The sequence below is a fragment of the Gopherus evgoodei genome, chromosome 9 (genome assembly GCF_007399415.2).
Source record: "Gopherus evgoodei ecotype Sinaloan lineage chromosome 9, rGopEvg1_v1.p, whole genome shotgun sequence".
Lineage (NCBI taxonomy): Eukaryota > Metazoa > Chordata > Testudines > Testudinidae > Gopherus > Gopherus evgoodei.
In genome coordinates this window covers 68,527,040-68,545,716 of record NC_044330.1, presented here as the reverse complement: position 1 = coordinate 68,545,716, position 18,677 = coordinate 68,527,040, and the positions used below count along the sequence as shown (strand labels likewise).

The 18,677-nt window shown below is 49.0% G+C and overlaps 1 protein-coding gene across 1 annotated transcript in view; it reads right to left on the bottom strand.

Annotated features, from left to right (window-relative positions):
* The window catches only part of LOC115657893 (gamma-aminobutyric acid receptor subunit gamma-4), a 96,847-nt gene that overhangs the window by 30,488 nt on the left and 47,682 nt on the right, over positions 1-18,677 (bottom strand). Inside the window, exons 4-5 of the mRNA XM_030576226.1 lie at positions 7,918-8,138; positions 1,317-1,399 (exon numbers count right to left, since the gene is read on the bottom strand). Coding sequence (XP_030432086.1) covers positions 1,317-1,399; positions 7,918-8,138 — 304 coding nt within the window. The remainder of the gene's footprint in view (positions 1-1,316; positions 1,400-7,917; positions 8,139-18,677) is intronic.

Below are 18,677 nucleotides of genomic sequence, written 5' to 3'. Positions count from 1 at the left end.
GAGGGAGCTGCTTTGCAATCTCCTGATGCTGATGGAAATCTCTTGCGAAGACATAAAATGGGATGACAGGCTCCAAGCTAAGTTACTGATGGAGCCCAGTAGATAGCAGGCACCACCAGCGACGCCCGCTCCAAACATGGGGTATGTTTAAACTGCATGCCGAGCATGGGCTCTGACTCAGGTTTGAGCACAAGCCGGGCTCCTGTCCACACACAAATCGGTCTGACTTGGGTTAGAAAGCACACAGGACCCAGGTCCTTGGGCCCTGATAGGGGGATGGGTCAGAACCCAAGTCCCGCTGTGACTTGGGTCCAAGCCAAGTGTGGATGCAGCTCAAGCCACAGATTTGCGTCAGAAGCTCTGCATAGTGCAGTATGTTAGCACGGCTATGAGGTCTGGTCCAGCAATTATAAACTCAGTTTTACAATGCAATGAGGATTCTCAGGCACAGGCTTGGAAACACTGAATCCACTAGCCTGGGTCCTACAGAGCCAGGCTTAGAGTCAGTGTAGACATACCCATCGGGTACATCTATACAGGAAAAAAAACCCTGTAGTGGCTAGCCTCAAAGCTTGGGACACAAGACTCGGGCTTGCGCTACAATGCTGTAGGTAGGTGTGCAGACGTTCCTGCTCCAGCTGAAGCCCAGGGAAGGGATGAGTGTCACAGCCCAAGCTCCAGCCTGAGCTAGAATAGCTACATGGCTATTTTTAATGCTGTCACATGAGCCCAGCAACCCCAAGTATGTAGACCCAGGCTCTGAGACTCACGGAGAATGAGCTCCAGGATCTCGGCCCAGCTATGTCCCCTTGTGCCACTCTGGTGGCCAAAGGGCATGGGATATATCTTATCACCCTTGGCTTGGGGGAATCCCCACTGGGTCATCACAGATGCCCCTACACCATCCTTCCCACAGCTCCTAGCTGAAGTGCACTGTGCTCCAACTACCTTCAATTGGTAGATGATCCCATGGGGAACACTGCTAACTGGTGTAAGTTAAAATGGCCTCCAGACTACTCTAGCCTTCTCCAAGGCTGGACAGATAATCAGGGAGCATAAGCCTTATCCCCGTTTCCCCAGTCCCCCTCTATTGCACTGAGCAGAAACTTAATGGAGCACAGAATCTTGTCCCAGGAGCAGGAGGATGCCCCAGGACATGGCTGAGGTCTGTTGCTGGTGCTGTCTGGGAGAAGACCAGCAATACAGGAACATGGGGTCTGAATTAACACCCACCTAATAGAGTCTGTTCTCCCTGGTAAAGGGTTTGGGCCTGTTGTGTTTCTTCCTTAAACCGTATCTAAGGCACTGATACTCACAACTGGAGAAAACCAGCGGGCAGGAGTGCGTGTCCATTGGAAAATTCTGCAGCTGGAGTAGACATTCCGCCTCTATGGTCAGCCTGGAAGTGAGACAAAAGACTCAGCCTCAATGCAGCTTATTCTGACTTCAGACACAGCTGTGTAATAAACCCACATGGGAATTTTCTGGCAAAACAGTTGTCAAAAATGCTGAGTTGCCAAAACAGAAATGGTTCATAGGAAAGGGTCAGGTTCACTACATTTTTTACTCAAAAATATTTTGGATTTTTTAAAAGAAATTGTTGAAATGTTTCATTTTGACATTTTTGAAACAAAACATTCCAGTTTGAAATGCCTCTTCATTTAGAAATTTAAGCTAATTAGGATAAAAATGGTCAAAATTTGAAATAAAACATTTCAAAAGAGTCAAAGTGATTTTTTTTTCCCATGGATTTTTGGTTCACAAAAATGTCCATGATTTTGAATTTTCATCCTGATTTGGGATGGTAACACTTTTTGATATTTTTGTCTAACTGTGTAACCTTCACTAGCACCAGGAACCCCCAGCATTGAGATATCACTGCATCCCCTCTGCTAGATCATAGCCCAGCCCCTAGTGACACCCAGAACAAGATATCATTGCAACCTCCCTGCTAGATCACAGCAGGGCTGCCCAGAGGATACAGGGGGCCTGGGGCAAAGCAATTTCGGGGGCCCCTTCCATAAAAAAAAATTACAATACTATATTCTCGTGGGGGCCCATGCAGGGCCCAGCGCAAATTGTCCCACTTGCTCCTCCCCCATGGGCGGCCCTGGGAAAAATAAACCTTCTGCATCTCGGCACAAATCCAGTTTTGAGAAAACTTCTTTACAAGGTATCACTGGTTCTTAGCATCAGCTAGTGCTAAAAGGCACTAAGGCTCATTAAAAGGGTTGGACAAATATGTGCTGTCAAAACTGTTTCTGGATCGAAAACTAGGGGTTTTTAAAAAGCAGAAAAAAAATCACAGACATCTGCTTTCCCTAAAATTTGTTGTGGTTTTTTTAATTGAAAAGCTGAAATTAGTCTGCCATAACCTGAATATGGTTTGGGGTTTCAGAAGTGTGTGGCCAAATATCTGCTGCTTGCTGTGTTTGATTGTTTAAAGAAACAATAAAAAAAATTCTGCTTAAAAAAAAATGCAAAACTCTTTGAACCACCTCAGCTTGTGACCAAATGCCTGAGCCCATCCAGTCAGAGATTCTTCCAGGTTTCTGATACTCTGCTGGCTTTCTTGACTCATATCTGTCTCCATAACTTTGGGTTCATTTAGGTTAGAATATAAGAACAGCCATACTGGGTCAAAACCAAAGGTTCATCCAGCCCAGTATCCTGTCTACTGACAATGGCCAATGCCAAGTGCCCTAGAGGGAGTAAACCTAAAAGGTAATGATCAAGTGATCTCTCTCCTGCCATCCATCTCCACCCTCTGACAAACAGAGGCTAGGGACACCATTTCCTACCCACCCTGGCTAATAGCCATTAATGGACTTAACCTCCATGCATTTATCCGTTTCCTAGAGACTGGCTCCATGGGGTATCTCACAAACTGGAGACGGTTACTGTTGGTTTGTCTTTAGTATAGCTTATGTACATACACCACGAACTGAGCATTTGAGCTTGTTCCAAATCTGGGATGAGCCTATGTTGTGAAAACTGAAATGCTGAAAATAGCACATGCATGTGAATGGACATAGGGTGTTAAAATTAAATTACCCCAGGGGTTCTCAAACTGGGGGTCGGGACCCCTCAAGGGGTCACGAGGCTATTACTGGGGGCCGCGAGCTGTCAGCCTGCTCCTTAAACCCGGCTTTGCCTCCAGCATTTATAATAATGTTAAATATATTAAAAAGTGTTTTTAATTTATAAGGGAGGTTCACACTCACAGGTTTGCTTTGTGAAAGGGGTCACCAGGACAAAAGTTTGAGAACCACTGAATTAACCCCTCTGGAGCCTCAGGAAGTATGGGGGGGGTCTTCCTTGGTAGGGTTGGGAAGGAGGTGGGTGGTGTAGGATATTGCTCTTCTCATGTGATCCCTCCCCCAAGGACTAATTTTAAATGAAGCTACCCTCCCCTGACATGAATCTCCCTATGGCACTGAAATTAAATACAGACTATAATTTGGCATTTGAGAAGTGAAAGGGATGGTAGCCCTAACGGAAAAGCTAACAGCTTGGCTCTTCTGCAAGCCCTTACTGCTGAATGAGTTTTAGGGTGGGGAAGGCTGTGCCTCCCAAACAGCCTGGCCCTGCCCCCTATCCGACCGCCACCCACTTCCTGCCCCCCGACTGCCCACCCCCTTCAGAATCCCTGACCCATCCTGCTCCTAGTCCCCTCACCAGCACCCCAGGACCCCACCCCTGCTCCCTATCCCCTGACTGCCCCAACCCCTATCACCCCCCTGCTGAGTCCTGACAGACCCCCGGAACGCTCACGATCCCACCCCCTGACCGCCCCCCCCCAACCTCTGCCCCCTCCCTGTCCCCAGGACTCCCTGTCTCCTAGCCAACCCCTCACCCGGATCCTCACCGCAACCATGAGCTTCGCTCGACACAGGCAGCGTGTCTCCGGCGGGCCCCTGAGCCCCGCCCAGCTCAGAGCCGAGTGGTCAGGGGGCGGGGCTGGGAGCTCCACGCTGAGCTCAGCTCCCTCCGCTTAGCCTGGAGCTCGCAGCCCCGCCCCCTGGCCACGCGGCTCTGAGCGGGGCGGGGCTCAGGCGCCCCGCTGGAGCTGTTCGGGACACTGCTGGCTGGGCTGAGGCTCCGGGAGACGGGGCCGGGTGGGGCCGGGGAGGGAGCCTCTGCCATGCTTATGGGGGTTCCTGCGGAGCCAGGGGCATGCGGCAAATTGCCCCACTTGTGTTCCCCCCTGGCGGCCCTGGATGACAGCACAGCCCCCAGTGACACGCAGCACTCAGATATCACTGCATCCCCTCTGCTAGATCACAGCCCAGCCTCCAGTGACACCCAGCACTGAGACACTGCTGCATCCCCTCTGCTAGATCACAGCACCAGTGACACCCAGCACTGAGACACCGCTGCATCCCCTCTGCTAGATCACAGCACAGCCCCTAGTGACACCCAGTACTGAGACACCGCTGCATCCCCTCTGCTAGATCACAGCACAGCCCCCAGTGACACCCAGTACTGAGACACTGCTGCATCCCCTCTGCTAGATCACAGCACCAGTGACACCCAGCACTGAGACACTGCTGCATCCCCTCTGCTAGATCACAGCACCAGTGACACCCAGCACTGAGACACCGCTGCATCCCCTCTGCTAGATCACAGCACAGCCCCTAGTGACACCCAGTACTGAGACACCGCTGCATCCCCTCTGCTAGATCACAGCACAGCCCCCAGTGACACCCAGTACTGAGACACTGCTGCATCCCCTCTGCTAGATCACAGCACCAGTGACACCCAGCACTGAGACACTGCTGCATCCCCTCTGCTAGATCACAGCACCAGTGACACCCAGCACTGAGACACCGCTGCATCCCCTCTGCTAGATCACAGCACAGCCCCCAGTGACACCCAGCACTGAGACACTGCTGCATCCCCTCTGCTAGATCACAGCCCCCAGTGACACCCAGCACTGAGACACTGCTGCATCCCCTCTGCTAGATCACAGCACAGCCCCCAGTGACACCCAGTACTGAGACACTGCTGCATCCCCTCTGCTAGATCACAGCACCAGTGACACCCAGCACTGAGACACTGCTGCATCCCCTCTGCTAGATCACAGCACCAGTGACACCCAGCACTGAGACACCGCTGCATCCCCTCTGCTAGATCACAGCACAGCCCCCAGTGACACCCAGCACTGAGACACTGCTGCATCCCCTCTGCTAGATCACAGCCCCCAGTGACACCCAGCACTGAGACACTGCTGCATCCCCTCTGCTAGATCACAGCACAGCCCCCAGTGACACCCAGTACTGAGACACTGCTGCATCCCCTCTGCTAGATCACAGCACCAGTGACACCCAGTACTGAGACACTACTGCATCCCCTCTGCTAGATCACAGCACCTAGTGACACCCAGCACTGAGACACCGCTGCATCCCCTCTGCTAGATCACAGCACAGCCCCCAGTGACACCCAGCACTGAGACACTGCTGCATCCCCTCTGCTAGATCCCAGCACAGCCCCCAGTGACACCCAGCACTGAGACACTGCTGCATCCCCTCTGCTAGATCACAGCACCTAGTGACACCCAGCACTGAGATACCGCTGCATACCCTCTGCTAGATCACAGCCCAGCCTCCAGTGACACCCAGCACTGAGAAACTGCTGCATCCCCTCTGCTAGATCACAGCACCAGTGACACCCAGCACTGATACACTGCTGCATCCCCTCTGCTAGATCACAGCACAGCCCCCAGTGACACCCAGCACTGAGACACTGCTGCATCCCCTCTGCTAGATCACAGCACCTAGTGACACCCAGCACTGAGATACCGCTGCATCCCCTCTGCTAGATCACAGCACAGCCCCCAGTGACACCCAGCACTGAGACACTGCTGCATCCCCTCTGCTAGATCACAGCCCAGCCTCCAGTGACACCCAGTACTGAGACACTGCTGCATCCCCTCTGCTAGATCACAGCACAGCCCCCAGTGACACCCAGCACTGAGACACTGCTGCATCCCCTCTACTAGATCACAGCACCAGTGACACCCAGCACTGAGACACTGCTGCATCCCCTCTGCTAGATCCCAGCACAGCCCCCAGTGACACCCAGCACTGAGACACTGCTGCATCCCCTCTGCTAGATCACAGCACCAGTGACACCCAGCACTGAGACACCGCTGCATCCCCTCTGCTAGATCACAGGACAGCCCCCAGTGACACCCAGCACTGAGACACTGCTGCATCCCCTCTGCTAGATCACAGCCCCCAGTGACACCCAGCACTGAGACACTGCTGCATCCCCTCTGCTAGATCCCAGCACAGCCCCCAGTGACACTCAGCACTGAGACACTGCTGCATCCCCTCTGCTAGATCACAGCACCAGTGACACCCAGCACTGAGACACCGCTGCATCCCCTCTGCTAGATCACAGCACAGCCCCCAGTGACACCCAGCACTGAGACACTGCTGCATCCCCTCTGCTAGATCACAGCCCCCAGTGACACCCAGCACTGAGACACTGCTGCATCCCCTCTGCTAGATCACAGCACCAGTGACACCCAGCACTGAGACACCGCTGCATCCCCTCTGCTAGATCACAGCATCTAGTGACACCCAGCACTGAGACACCGCTGCATCCCCTCTGCTAGATCACAGCACAGCCCCCAGTGACACCCAGTACTGAGACACTACTGCATCCCCTCTGCTAGATCACAGCACCTAATGACACCCAGCACTGAGATACCACTGCATCCCCTCTGCTAGATCACAGCACAGCCCCCAGTGACACTCAGCACTGAGACACTGCTGCATCCCCTCTGCTAGATCACAGCACCTAGTGACACCCAGCACTGAGATACCGCTGCATCCCCTCTGCTAGATCACAGCACAGCCCCCAGTGACACCCAGCACTGAGACACTGCTGCATCCCCTCTGCTAGATCACAGCACCTAGTGACACCCAGCACTGAGACACCGCTGCATCCCCTCTGCTAGATCACAGCACAGCCCCCAGTGACACTCAGCACTGAGACACTGCTGCATCCCCTCTGCTAGATCACAGCACCTAGTGACACCCAGCACTGAGATACCGCTGCATCCCCTCTGCTAGATCACAGCACAGCCCCCAGTGACACCCAGCACTGAGACACTGCTGCATCCCCTCTGCTAGATCACAGCACCTAGTGACACCCAGCACTGAGACACCGCTGCATCCCCTCTGCTAGATCACAGCACAGCCCCCAGTGACACTCAGCACTGAGACACTGCTGCATCCCCTCTGCTAGATCACAACACCTAGTGACACCCAGCACTGAGACACCGCTGCATCCTTTCTGCTAGATCACAGCACAGCCCCCAGTGACACCCAGCACTGAGACACTGCTGCATCCCCTCTGCTAGATCACAGCACAGCGCCCAGTGACACCCAGCACTGAGACACTGCTGCATCCCCTCTGCTAGATCACAGCACCCAGTGACACCCAGCACTGAGACACTGCTGCATCCCCTCTGCTAGATCACAGCACAGCCCCCAGTGACACCCAGCACTGAGATATCACTGCATCCCCTGTGCTAGATCACAGCACAGCCTGCAGTGACACCCAGCATGAGATATCACTGCATCCCCTCTGCTAGATCACAGCACAGCCCCCAGTGACACCCAGCACGAGATAGCACTGTATCCCCTCTGCTAGATCACAGCACAGCCCCCAGTGACACCCAGCATGAGATATCACTGCATCCCCTCTGCTAGATCACAGCACAGCCTCCAGTGACACCCAGCACTGAGATACCAGTGCATCATCTTGCTATATGGTAGCACAGCACGTAGGAACCTCTTGCACTGTGACCCGACTGCATCATCATCTCTGTGCTCCTGCATAGCAACACAAAGCTGCAGGGGTTATTTAGTTGCTTTGAGTTTGCGGCTGATGCCCGAGACGTACCGGAGCGTGTAGAGCACCTTGCCATCATTCCAGATCCTGAGCAGCTGGTTGGGTGTGGTTATCCAGTGTGAATCAGCCCGCTTGGAGTTCCTGAAAAAGGTGTCTGGGATCCAGATGCGGCTCACCATGTTAGTGTTCAGAGTCAGGGCTTTGAGGGTACTGTTAAAGCGAAGGCGCCGATCATACCAGGTCTGAGCAAAGAAGATATCAATGGTATATTCCTGCCAAAAGAGACAAGAGAGCATGTCCTATTATGAGGAATTATCTAGCTTGGAACAGACACAGTGCTTTGCTCCCAAAGCTCAGAGGGCAGGGTCTTGGGGCCACTGAGTTCCATTCACACCCAGAACTCCTGGGAAACAGAAGATGAAGAAGGCATCCAGCTGGAGTGAGCAGGGGAAGATGGGCGGGTTGCCCATGTTACTGTTATTTATTACATCTAGCACCTACCAGCACCAGTTCAGATGCCATGGAGACAGAATATGTGGGTACAGTAGTATAGGCATTGTGCATACTATTAGTATATTGATTCATTTGTCAGCCTGAGAGAGAATTTTGGGTTTGACTTTTTGCTATTCTTATATCTTATACTAATATGTGTAAACAAAGGACAAAGACTGTATGTTGCTGCCTAGTCAGATAGATTTGTTAGTACAATGGGAACAGATAAGAGTGGTTAAAGTGTTACTCAGGAAGATTGCCTCAACCCCTATCTCAAGAAAAGGTCAAGCAACCAGTCAGAGCGGCAAGGGGGGATTGAGGAGAAGGTATAAAATATTAAAAGACCAAAGAAATGCCTGTCTCTGACCACAGCACAAGCTCACTCCTTATCCCTCCCATGAGGTACAAAAGGGTGAGGCTGTAGGCATGCATTGCAGGTATATTTGGGCCTGCTAAGAAGGAGGAGGGGGGAATAGGGAATGAGAATGGGGAATAGGAAATGGAGGCTCTATGGTGTCAGAGCTGGAAAGAGAGACAGGAGGTAAACACTCTGTGGCGTCAGAGCTGGGAACAGAACACTGGGAGACAGGAGCTATGGCTATGCTAGCTTGGAACTAACCCCAATAAACATTGCATTGCTTGCACTTTGGACTTCTGGTCCTGTCTGAGTAACAAATACCAGGAAGAGGGTAAAGGGAAAGCCCTCTGACACATACGCTTAGTAAGAGACAGCCCAGGAGCGCTTACATTCTAAATGGACAAGACGGACAAAGAGTGGGAGCAGGGATACATTATACCCATTTTAGAGCTGGGAAACTGAGGCACGGACTGGCCAAGGGTCACACAAATAGTCTGTGGCAGAACCAGGAAGTCAGTCCAGCTCTTGGAAAAAGCTTTGATGGAAGAGTTTTCCATCGGAAAATGCAGTTCTGTCAAATTCAAAAGGCATCACACAATCAGGTTAATTCTGCTGAAATTCTGATTTTGAGAACAAAAGGGGAAAAAGTTCCAACATTGGTGACACATCCCTGGTTGACATTCTCTGGGTGAAACGTTTAGAAAGGGAATTTCTGTTCTGTGTCCAGCTCTGCTCCGAGTGCCAGACCAGTGCCTTAGTGACAAGACTATCTGTCCTCCTGAATTTTATCAGCCAGGGTGACTGAGCAGCTTCCCACAGAGGGACCTCTTGAGTTCTTGGGAACTGGAAAGTCTGCTAGAAAGGCAGTTTATTCAGATTGCTGCCTCACAGTAGTGAAATAAGGGAGATACGTCATCTTCACCAGTGTAGTGCTTCAACTCACTGGTGTGTGTTATCCTAGCCACATGGTCCCTCCAGTGGGATAGGAACCCAAAACCTCATTGCTCACAGGCAGCTATTCTAGCAGGTGAGCCAAAAGAGAATGTCCCTCGGGCCCAGCCAGCGGGAGCCAGGCTGGCCGTTCACACCTGTGAGGTGCTTTGGGTCTAGTCTACATTTCCATTCCACTGCAGCAAACAGTGCACGTGAAAGGGTTTGCTAGCCCTGGAGATTAAATGCCAGCTCTTCCTGGAACAAGGAGGGGACATACTTCCCCCATCAGTATTCCTGTAGACCTCTGGAGCCCATGGCCCAGTCAAGCTTAGTACCAGCCGGGAATATGCCTGTCTGAGATGGGGACTCATGTCTGCTAGGAACTGAGCTGAGACCACCAAACTCATTTCACACTAGCCATGAGATTGCAATGGTTTTTGGTCACTACTGTCCTGTTCCTTCCTGATCTCCTCCACTCTAGTAAAATCCTTAATGCACTCAGGCAGTGTCTGTCTCTCCTCCCTCCTGGACGATGATGAATAGTGTGACTCTGCCACCTCTCTCTCTCCCTCTCTTGATTTATCTCAGTGCAAGTTTTCATGACTGCATTATGTCCTCCCCCTGCTGCCCTGGCCACTGGTTTAGAACCAGCTTCCGAAAATTGGCTATTAAAATAGCCAATGAAAAATGTGTCCTCTCAACATGGGAAGGGGAGCGGAGTGCTAGACACTCTGCTTCATCTTCCCCACTTTGAAATGTTGTCCTTCTGCTGTCAACTGACCAGCGATGAATGTCATTGGTGTTGAATGTGCCCCTCGCATGAGAATGAGATCATGGCAGAACAGCAATACCAAGGGATGGTAGATTCATCATGCGTGCTGGCTCCTGAGAACCTGGTCTCAGTGAGAGATGGGCGGAGGAGGCTGCTGATCCGGATCAGGTTTAGGCTAGGGTTCAGCATTTACACCGGGGCTCAAGCTGCATGGGTGGCAAGGTTTTACAAAGAGTTCAGGGCCAGATTTTCTAAGTATTCAAAATTGGAGCCAGATTTTCAGAAGTGGCCAGTGCCCTGCAGCTCCTGTTGTGACACTGACAGATTTTTAAAAGAGTGCAGAGAGAAAAATGTTGAGCTTTTCTGAAAATCTGGCCTCCTTTTGTGAGGAGGGGGTCCTCCTGGGGTCTGTACCTGGAAGCAGTGCAATGCTATGCCAGCTCCGGTGGAGTTTTAACTTGGGAGAGTTACTTGAGACAGACGCGTCAAAGGGTAGGGGCCAGATGAAAAGCAGTCCACTGATTCTCCAAGTTGGGGGCTGAGCTACAGCCAACAATGGATCTTTATGAAATAATTTTGGAAATATAACCATTCCATTTGCCATTCCAGCAAACATCATGACAAACAGGGATGAGTGAAACTCATTTATGCCCTAAACGCACTCTGATGGCATGGGAAGAATTCAGTTTGTGAGTGCAGAGCCTTCCTGGGAATTCCAGCTTTGCATCTAATTGCAGCTGATATTGTGAGCAAAGCTGGGTGAACAGTCTGCAGGGAAGAATTTACTGGCTGAGTTTATCCCCTTTGTCCTTTGGTGAATGCTCTAAGGGTAGATGTTGATTTTTATGAATGTGTTTGTTATTCAAAATTAGCCAAGGCATGATTTATGCAAATACATTTTAGCCTGTGGGTGGCACCTGACCCGCTGCACTCTGTGAATATTGCTATTCATAACATCCTATTTGCTCTGTGTTTGGTCATCTAAGTCACATGACGTTGTGCTTCCTCAGTGGCTGACTCCCAGTCCCGCAAGGAACTTTCAAGGTGCTAGTGAATGATGTGAATACTCATGCAAAGATCTAGTCATACAATTATTCATAAAACTTTCCCTTTCCCCATGCACAACTGTTCCTGGAAAGCCTCACAAGTATTAGCAAAGCAAAGGTGTGGATTTTATTTGAAAAATTGCTTGCAAATTTTTTTTTGCAGAATCTGCTTGTGAGATTTTTGCCATCTTGCATGATGGAAAGCTCATGAAATCATCTAGAGCACCTACATTTCAAGCCCTAGATGTACCCCTCTTGCAGTACAACATGGTGTTGTAGCCATCTTAAATTCAGGTGCTGCTTGACACAGCACAAGTCTGCACTCTGAATGCTGGTCATAAACAATTTACTTAAGGGGTCTCTCCTGCCAGGATTCTCAGATTCCTTGTCTGCCACTGGGCCACTTCTCTGTGCCTCAGTTGCTCCACCTAGTAAAGGGTTATTGCAAAACATTCCTATGACACTATTGCAGAGGCCGTTGTGAGGATTAACTGAAGTGTGAAATATGTTTTTGGATCACTTGGTGAAAGGTGCTAAAGAAGTGGAACATCTTTTAAGAGCTAAGTATCAATCCAGCCATCTGGGCAATATTTGGTGTACCACACATACACATGCTCCAATATGACACCAGGTGCAAAAGAAACAGCCAGAGACTATTAAAGAGAACCACCAGCCACTGCAAAGACTGGCTGCTTGAAGGCCACCAAAACTCCAGTTGTGACAATGTGTAGTTATCCAAAGCCCAGATGGGGTGATGTGACATTCTTTATTTGGGAGTCCTGTGGACTCAGATCTGATTTGGCCATTCAGCACTTCCCCATCACCCTGCCATCTACACTCAATCAATCCCATCACTGGGAGCTGCTTTTATGCCACTCTGCTCCATTTCATCTGCCATTCATTGCTCTTTTCTTGGTCGACATTGTCAATACTAGCAGAGGCCAGCTCCCAGAAGGCTGCCCATACCTGCTTTACTTGTGCAGCTGAGGCAGGATATTTGGGAAGAGGAGGAGTCGAGAAGGGAGGGGATCAGGGCTGCCTACACAATGTTAAGTGATGCAATTAACATGTGGGTGGACAGCATTCAATCTACAGTTTCCTTTGTGCCATGCAGAACATGTCTCCTCGTTGCATATGCATGAAATGGTAATTGAGCTCAGTAACCAATTTTATTTCAGGCTGCTAAGCTGCATTCGGAATTATTATCGTGTTATCTGAGAGCCATATGGTGTGGTCTGTATCCACTGCTCAAGCAAAACTATACACATTACCCAACACTACAGAGCGCTCTCTGAAACACATAACAAGCAGGAAATACGGAGGGGGAGAGAAAAGATTGTCCTCAAGCAGCCTTGGCATACATTAGAGACTCAGGCTGGCAGTGTTGTAGTTCTAGTGGAGGTGGCATATTCCTTCTAAAATGACTTCTTTTCTCCCAAATTACCCTGCCAGCCAAAATTTCATATGCACAGTCTCAGCCCAGAAGCAAATGTGTATATGTAGATACCTAATTCCAAAAGCAATTCATTCAGCTAGTTATCTGAAGGCAAAAATAATACATATTCCATTACTTTGCCTATTTCCTGTCCCTGTTTACAACTCTTCACCCCTGCTGTAGGAGAGAGAGTCTTCTCCTCTGCGGAAAACTCCCTCCATCTTTGCTCCTCACTGACTGCCAACCTCTTTTCCCTCTCATCCACCGTCATCCTCACTTTTCCCTCTGCTAATCTCTGCAGAGCATTAGGGAATGCATTTCTGAAGGGTACTATATGCAAGGCAGGCAGCAGGGGGTTGAGCCAGGAATTCTAATCCCAGCTGTGACAATGGGGGCCAAATTCAGAGGAGACTCATAGATTCTAAACTGGTATAATTTACACCTTCTCCTGGTTCTTTTGTAAATTACTTCTGCTAAGACTCACACCCTACAGTTTCTACCTTATATCTTTTCTTGCAGATCACTTTGGAATCTGACCCCGTGAATGCAGAGGAGTCTAAAATGTTGTAATTTACAGACTGAAGGCCAAGTTTAGACCACATCCACCCTCCTTCTACTATCTTAACTCACACTGTTAAGTGCCCTTATCTTAGACCTACTTATACCCACTGCCCAGGTGTATGAGGGACTCTGTTAAGGAGCTAGAAGAAGCTGTAAGTTAAAGTAGGGTGGAAGTTATCTTACTGTAATGTAATCTACTGACACCTTCTCTTAGGGTAGGTCTACACTGCTGCTTAAGTCGATGTAACTTACATCACTCAGGGGTTGGAAAAAGACACCCCCATGAGTGATGCAAGTTACAGTGACCTAAGCGCTGTCCACACCAGTGCTGTGTTGCTGGGAGATGCTCTCCTGCCAACGTAACTTCTGCCTCCCACGGAGGTAGAGTAATTATGCTGACCAGAGAGTGTGCTCTCCTGTCGGCATAGCGCGTCTTCACCAGACATGCTATAGCAGCACAGCAGCATCAGTGCAGCTATGCTGATGTAGCATTGTAGTGTCGACTTGTTCTTAGTTACTTTTCGTGCTATGCCTCTCTCTGCTGGCCCTGGATGTGTACATTACACAGGCTCAGACTGCATTAGACTCTGTGGGCTGGACTCAGGGCGATATATAGGTGGGGCATAAATTACATATCAGTTAGCAGGTATGAGCCTATAGGAGTCTCAGAGCAGCTGAATAGGTGTGATGAGCTGGCCAGAAGAAAGGATGGATTACAGCAGCTTTGACTCTCCCATATCGACAAGGCCTACATGAGTTGAGGAAAGTTGCACCATCTTAATTTTGGGCTTGTCTACATGGGGACACTCAAGAAAATTCATCCAAATTAACTATTGAAATTGAAAGTGGATTAGTTAAACTATATCAAACCATTGCATAGACACTCTCCTTCAGAATTAAAGTGATCTTAATTTGATTTAGCTTAATTCGCTTCCAAAGCAGAGACATTAAATCAGTGTTTAAACCCATTTAGTTAAACCAGTGAAAACCTGCGTAGACCTTCTTAATTTGATTTAAAATGGGTTATTTCAGATTATTTTAAATTGATTGGGAACATATTTAAGTCGAGTCAAAATAAACTGGAATAAGAGCATCCACACAGGGATTTACACTGGTTTAACTAAATGGGTTTAAAACCAATATAAATTAAACTGCTGCAACTTTCCCATGTAGACGGGGCCTTGGATGCCTCGCTGAATTCAGTCCTGCCTTATTGTATAATCCTAGGAAAGTCAGGAGTCCTCCCTTTGTGTCAAATTCTTTCAGCAGAAGTGCTTCCCCACTCCCCAGGGCTATGTTGAGGATTAGTTAGTTAATCTTCCAAGAGTGCTTTAAAGCACTATGTTGTTAAGTACTTTTATTGTAACAAAGTTGCATGGTACAATTCTCTAGACTGTAAGATATCCAGGGAAGGACGTTGTCTAGACCCAGCATGAGGGGGCCCTGATCCTGATAGGGGCGCACAGGACAATCATAACCTACTTATTAAGCAGCAATAAGCACTAACGATGCTTTTTGGACTCAAAATGTATGACCTTGTTTGAAATCTTCAAACCTGATGCATGCCATCCTCACCCCCCTCCAACCATTGGGCACTGGCATGACACTTCAGCAAACACTTTAAAATTAGCAGCACACTTGAGGCTTATTAAATGCATAAGCTGTTGCTCCACTTGTTTCTTCTTCACAACCACATTAGCCATACTAGGGTTTTCCTGTGCAGAGCTGGAATAAAAGGGGGAAGTAGCAGGCCAGGATGGAAGAGAACTGGCAGAGCTGCAAACAAAATCCCAGGACTGGAATAGCTAGATGTGCTGCCAGTCAGTTCAGAGCTACATTGGCACAGCTGTCTATGGGGGAAGTTTATGCAGCTTCAGTCTGCACTATGTCTGGGTCAAGTCAGTGTGATTCATTTCTGACTTCCAGCAGCCCATAAATTCACTCACCCATTAAAAAACAACACATATCCTTAGGGAGCATCTCAAACAACCTTTAGAAAAGGGATAGCTAGCTGGGCACACAGTCCAGTTAAACAAGGGCTAGCATTGCCCTTCTGGCACATGGGGCTCTCAGCTGGCATTGGGTCAGGGAACCAATTTAACTCTTATTCTCCTATTGTGATGACTCTTCAGCGATCATCCCTTTTCTGCTGCGGCTAGCTTTGAATTCAGTGGAGCTATGCTGATTTATATCAGCTGTGCATCTGACCCCCTTATGGTTTTTTTTTTCTCCAAAGCATGATGCATCTGATCCCTTTGAAGAAAAATTGGGTACGTCTACACAGGGAGTAAAAATGCGCACTGCTGGCCTGGGTCAGCAGACTTAGGCTCGCAGACTGAAAAATTGCTGTGGGGATGTCTGGGCTTAGGCAGGAGCCTGAGCTCTGGGACCCTGTAAGGATGGCTACACAGCAATTTTTAGTCCCTTCGCTTGAGCTCTAGGAACCCGGGCCAGCTGTGTCCATGTCGCAGGTCTTTTATCCCTGTGTAGACATATTCATTGAGATCAATGCTGGGAGTTGTGGAAAAATCCCACTCTGTGGGGCACATCCTCTACTGGTGTCAACTGTCACAGCTCTGTTGACTTCAGTGGGGCTATGACAATTTACAGCGCCTGAGGATGTGTTCCTATGTCTTCATGGGCCTCAGCCAAAATCCATGGACATCAAAGGGAATCTTTCCACTGACCTCAGGGGGCTTTGGAGCAGGTCCTACATGACTGGATTATTCTTTTTCTAATTTCTTCTTTACCAGTTAAATACTTATGATTGGCTCTTTCTTTTTCTTGCCCTCTTGCTTGCTTTTCTTGTTCTAGAAAGGTGGTAAGAATTAATTCAATCTATACATTGTATTGTTGGGGAAAAGTAAATAGTTTTAATAAAAGTACACCCTTAATGGGACTTGAGCTCAGAGTCAATATACAGCAGACCCTTGGTCTACTTTATTGAGTAGTCTTTGGTTAACGTCCTTGGAGATTTGGACTTATTATTGTGGCCATTGGAGAATGGCAGTATTTTCTGCAAATGAAACATACTGAAAATGTTAATGCTGCTACGAATAATCAGACCAAGTTGAATGGAAAGGCTATGAAGTCCAGAGAATACGCATTTCCCATATACTGCAGCAGTGGACTGGGAGCGAGGTGAGCTGGATTCTAGTCCTAGCTCAGTCACTGACCTACTCTGTGACCTTGAGCCAGCCACTTTACTGCTCTCTGCCACTGTTTCCCCTCCATTTCTCCGTCCGTTGTGTGTATTTAGACTATAAGCTCTCTGTGGCAGGGACAATCTAACCCTATGTATTTGTACAGCACCTGGCACAAGCAGGCCATATGATGAGGTGTCCACTCCCACTCAAGGGAGACCAGGTGAAGTGAGGTCCATTAACCTGATAGTCTGCCCCTGAGGGAGAGCCTGGGACTGAAAGGCTGATTGACGGTAGAGCCCAGCTATGAAGGAACACGTGGGGCTGGTATAAAGCCAAGAAATTGGCAGCAGAAAGGGGCTGCAGGGGAAGTAGTTTCCAGTCACTCCCTGGGAGAAGGGAGCAGTGTTAGGGGCTATGGAGTTCAGTAGTCTGCAGTTACTGCCTGGCAGGAAGGAGTTTGGGCTGGACTCCCAACACAAAGAAGTGTGTGTGTGTGTGTGTGTGTGTGGGGGGGGATGATGAAATAAGAACCACTGACCCAGAGCAAATCATTTAACCTCCCATTTCCCCAATCAGAGATGCAGTCTCACATGGATGTTTGAGGGGATTAACTGGCTAATGACTATGGTGCTTTGATGTCCTGCTGCCTTCTCACCCTTTCCCCTTGGCTTTGTGATGTTTCCCTTTTGGCAAACGCCAACATCTGCTCATTGCAGTCACTGTCCAGTCAGAGTAAAGAGACATTTCCACTGCTCTGAGGCTTCCCCATACATCTTTAACACGGAACCATTCCCTCATGATGCAATTTTCTGCCCTCTAGTGATGTCATTTCCTCTTGGAACCCTAAGGAACCTTGGTGGGTTGCTGTCTCTGCCTGGCAGTGAAGCATGGTATGCCAATTAATTCACCCTTGACTCCAGAGCACGTGACCCAGAAGTGCATATTTTAGCTTCCGATTAGCAGCCATCTCCCAAGGGGAAATCAGGAAAATTCTTGAGTTGAGACATGACATCAGCCAGACTCTGGCTAGTAAAAGCACAGTCTGTCTGCATGCTCACTGATGAGGTTATTATGAAAAAGGCACAGGCGTGGACACGGAATGTTAAAAGCAGATGAGATGGCATAATTAACATGGTGGAGTCAGACCATCTCAGTGAAATCTTGTGCAAGGCACTGCAGGAGAGAAACAGCCTCCTTTCAGTCTTGTTAGCTGTTTTCTTCCCCCAGTTCATGGTATAAAGTCATGTGCAAGCAAACAAGGATGCCCTCCAGTGAGGGTGACCTCCAGAAAGCACTCAAACTGTCAGCAAAGCCACGCCAGAGATACCAGAAATGTTTCATCGTGTGAGATCCTGGGTGGGCTACTTTTTAAATGCTGCTTTGGATGTCAGGGTTAGAGTGACAACTCACATGATCTGGGGAAAGGGGACTGGTGAGAGGGGAATATCAAAGAGACATGGACAATAATGAGGAGAGAATCACAAGTGGCATAGAGCAGGCCAGGCAGGTGCTTTTGTTTATTTGTCTTTAATACAAAAAGGGGGCACTCCATGAAATCAGAAGGGACGGAAGGAAATACCTTTTCGCACAGTGTGCAATTAACCTGTCAGAACTGCTGCTACAGGACAGCCCGAGGAAACTCAAACAAGAAGCTGCAATTTCTATAAATAAGACTAGCATCTGCAGTGACACTCACCAGGGTAAAAAAAAAATCAAGGGCTACCAGTTAGCAAGTTTTAGGGTATATACTGCTCAGCAGGTGAAGTCACTTACTATAACACTGGAGGTCTTAGGACTATTTCAGAAGCATCCAGCCCTAGGCACTGTTGGAAACAGGAGACTGGGTTAGACTTCCTGTCCGCTACAGCAGACATAAGGGCCCCTCAGTTTCCATGCACCTGGTCCGTTTATTGCCCTGCTTCTCTGAACCTATAATGCCTCCACCTCAGTTTCTCCATATCCTTCATTTCCCTTTGTCCATCTTATTTCTGAGCATCCATCTGGCTTCTTGTTCTGGTCTGAAAACCTCTTCGAGCATCCTGGTCCTATTATTAAAAGCAGCACATCT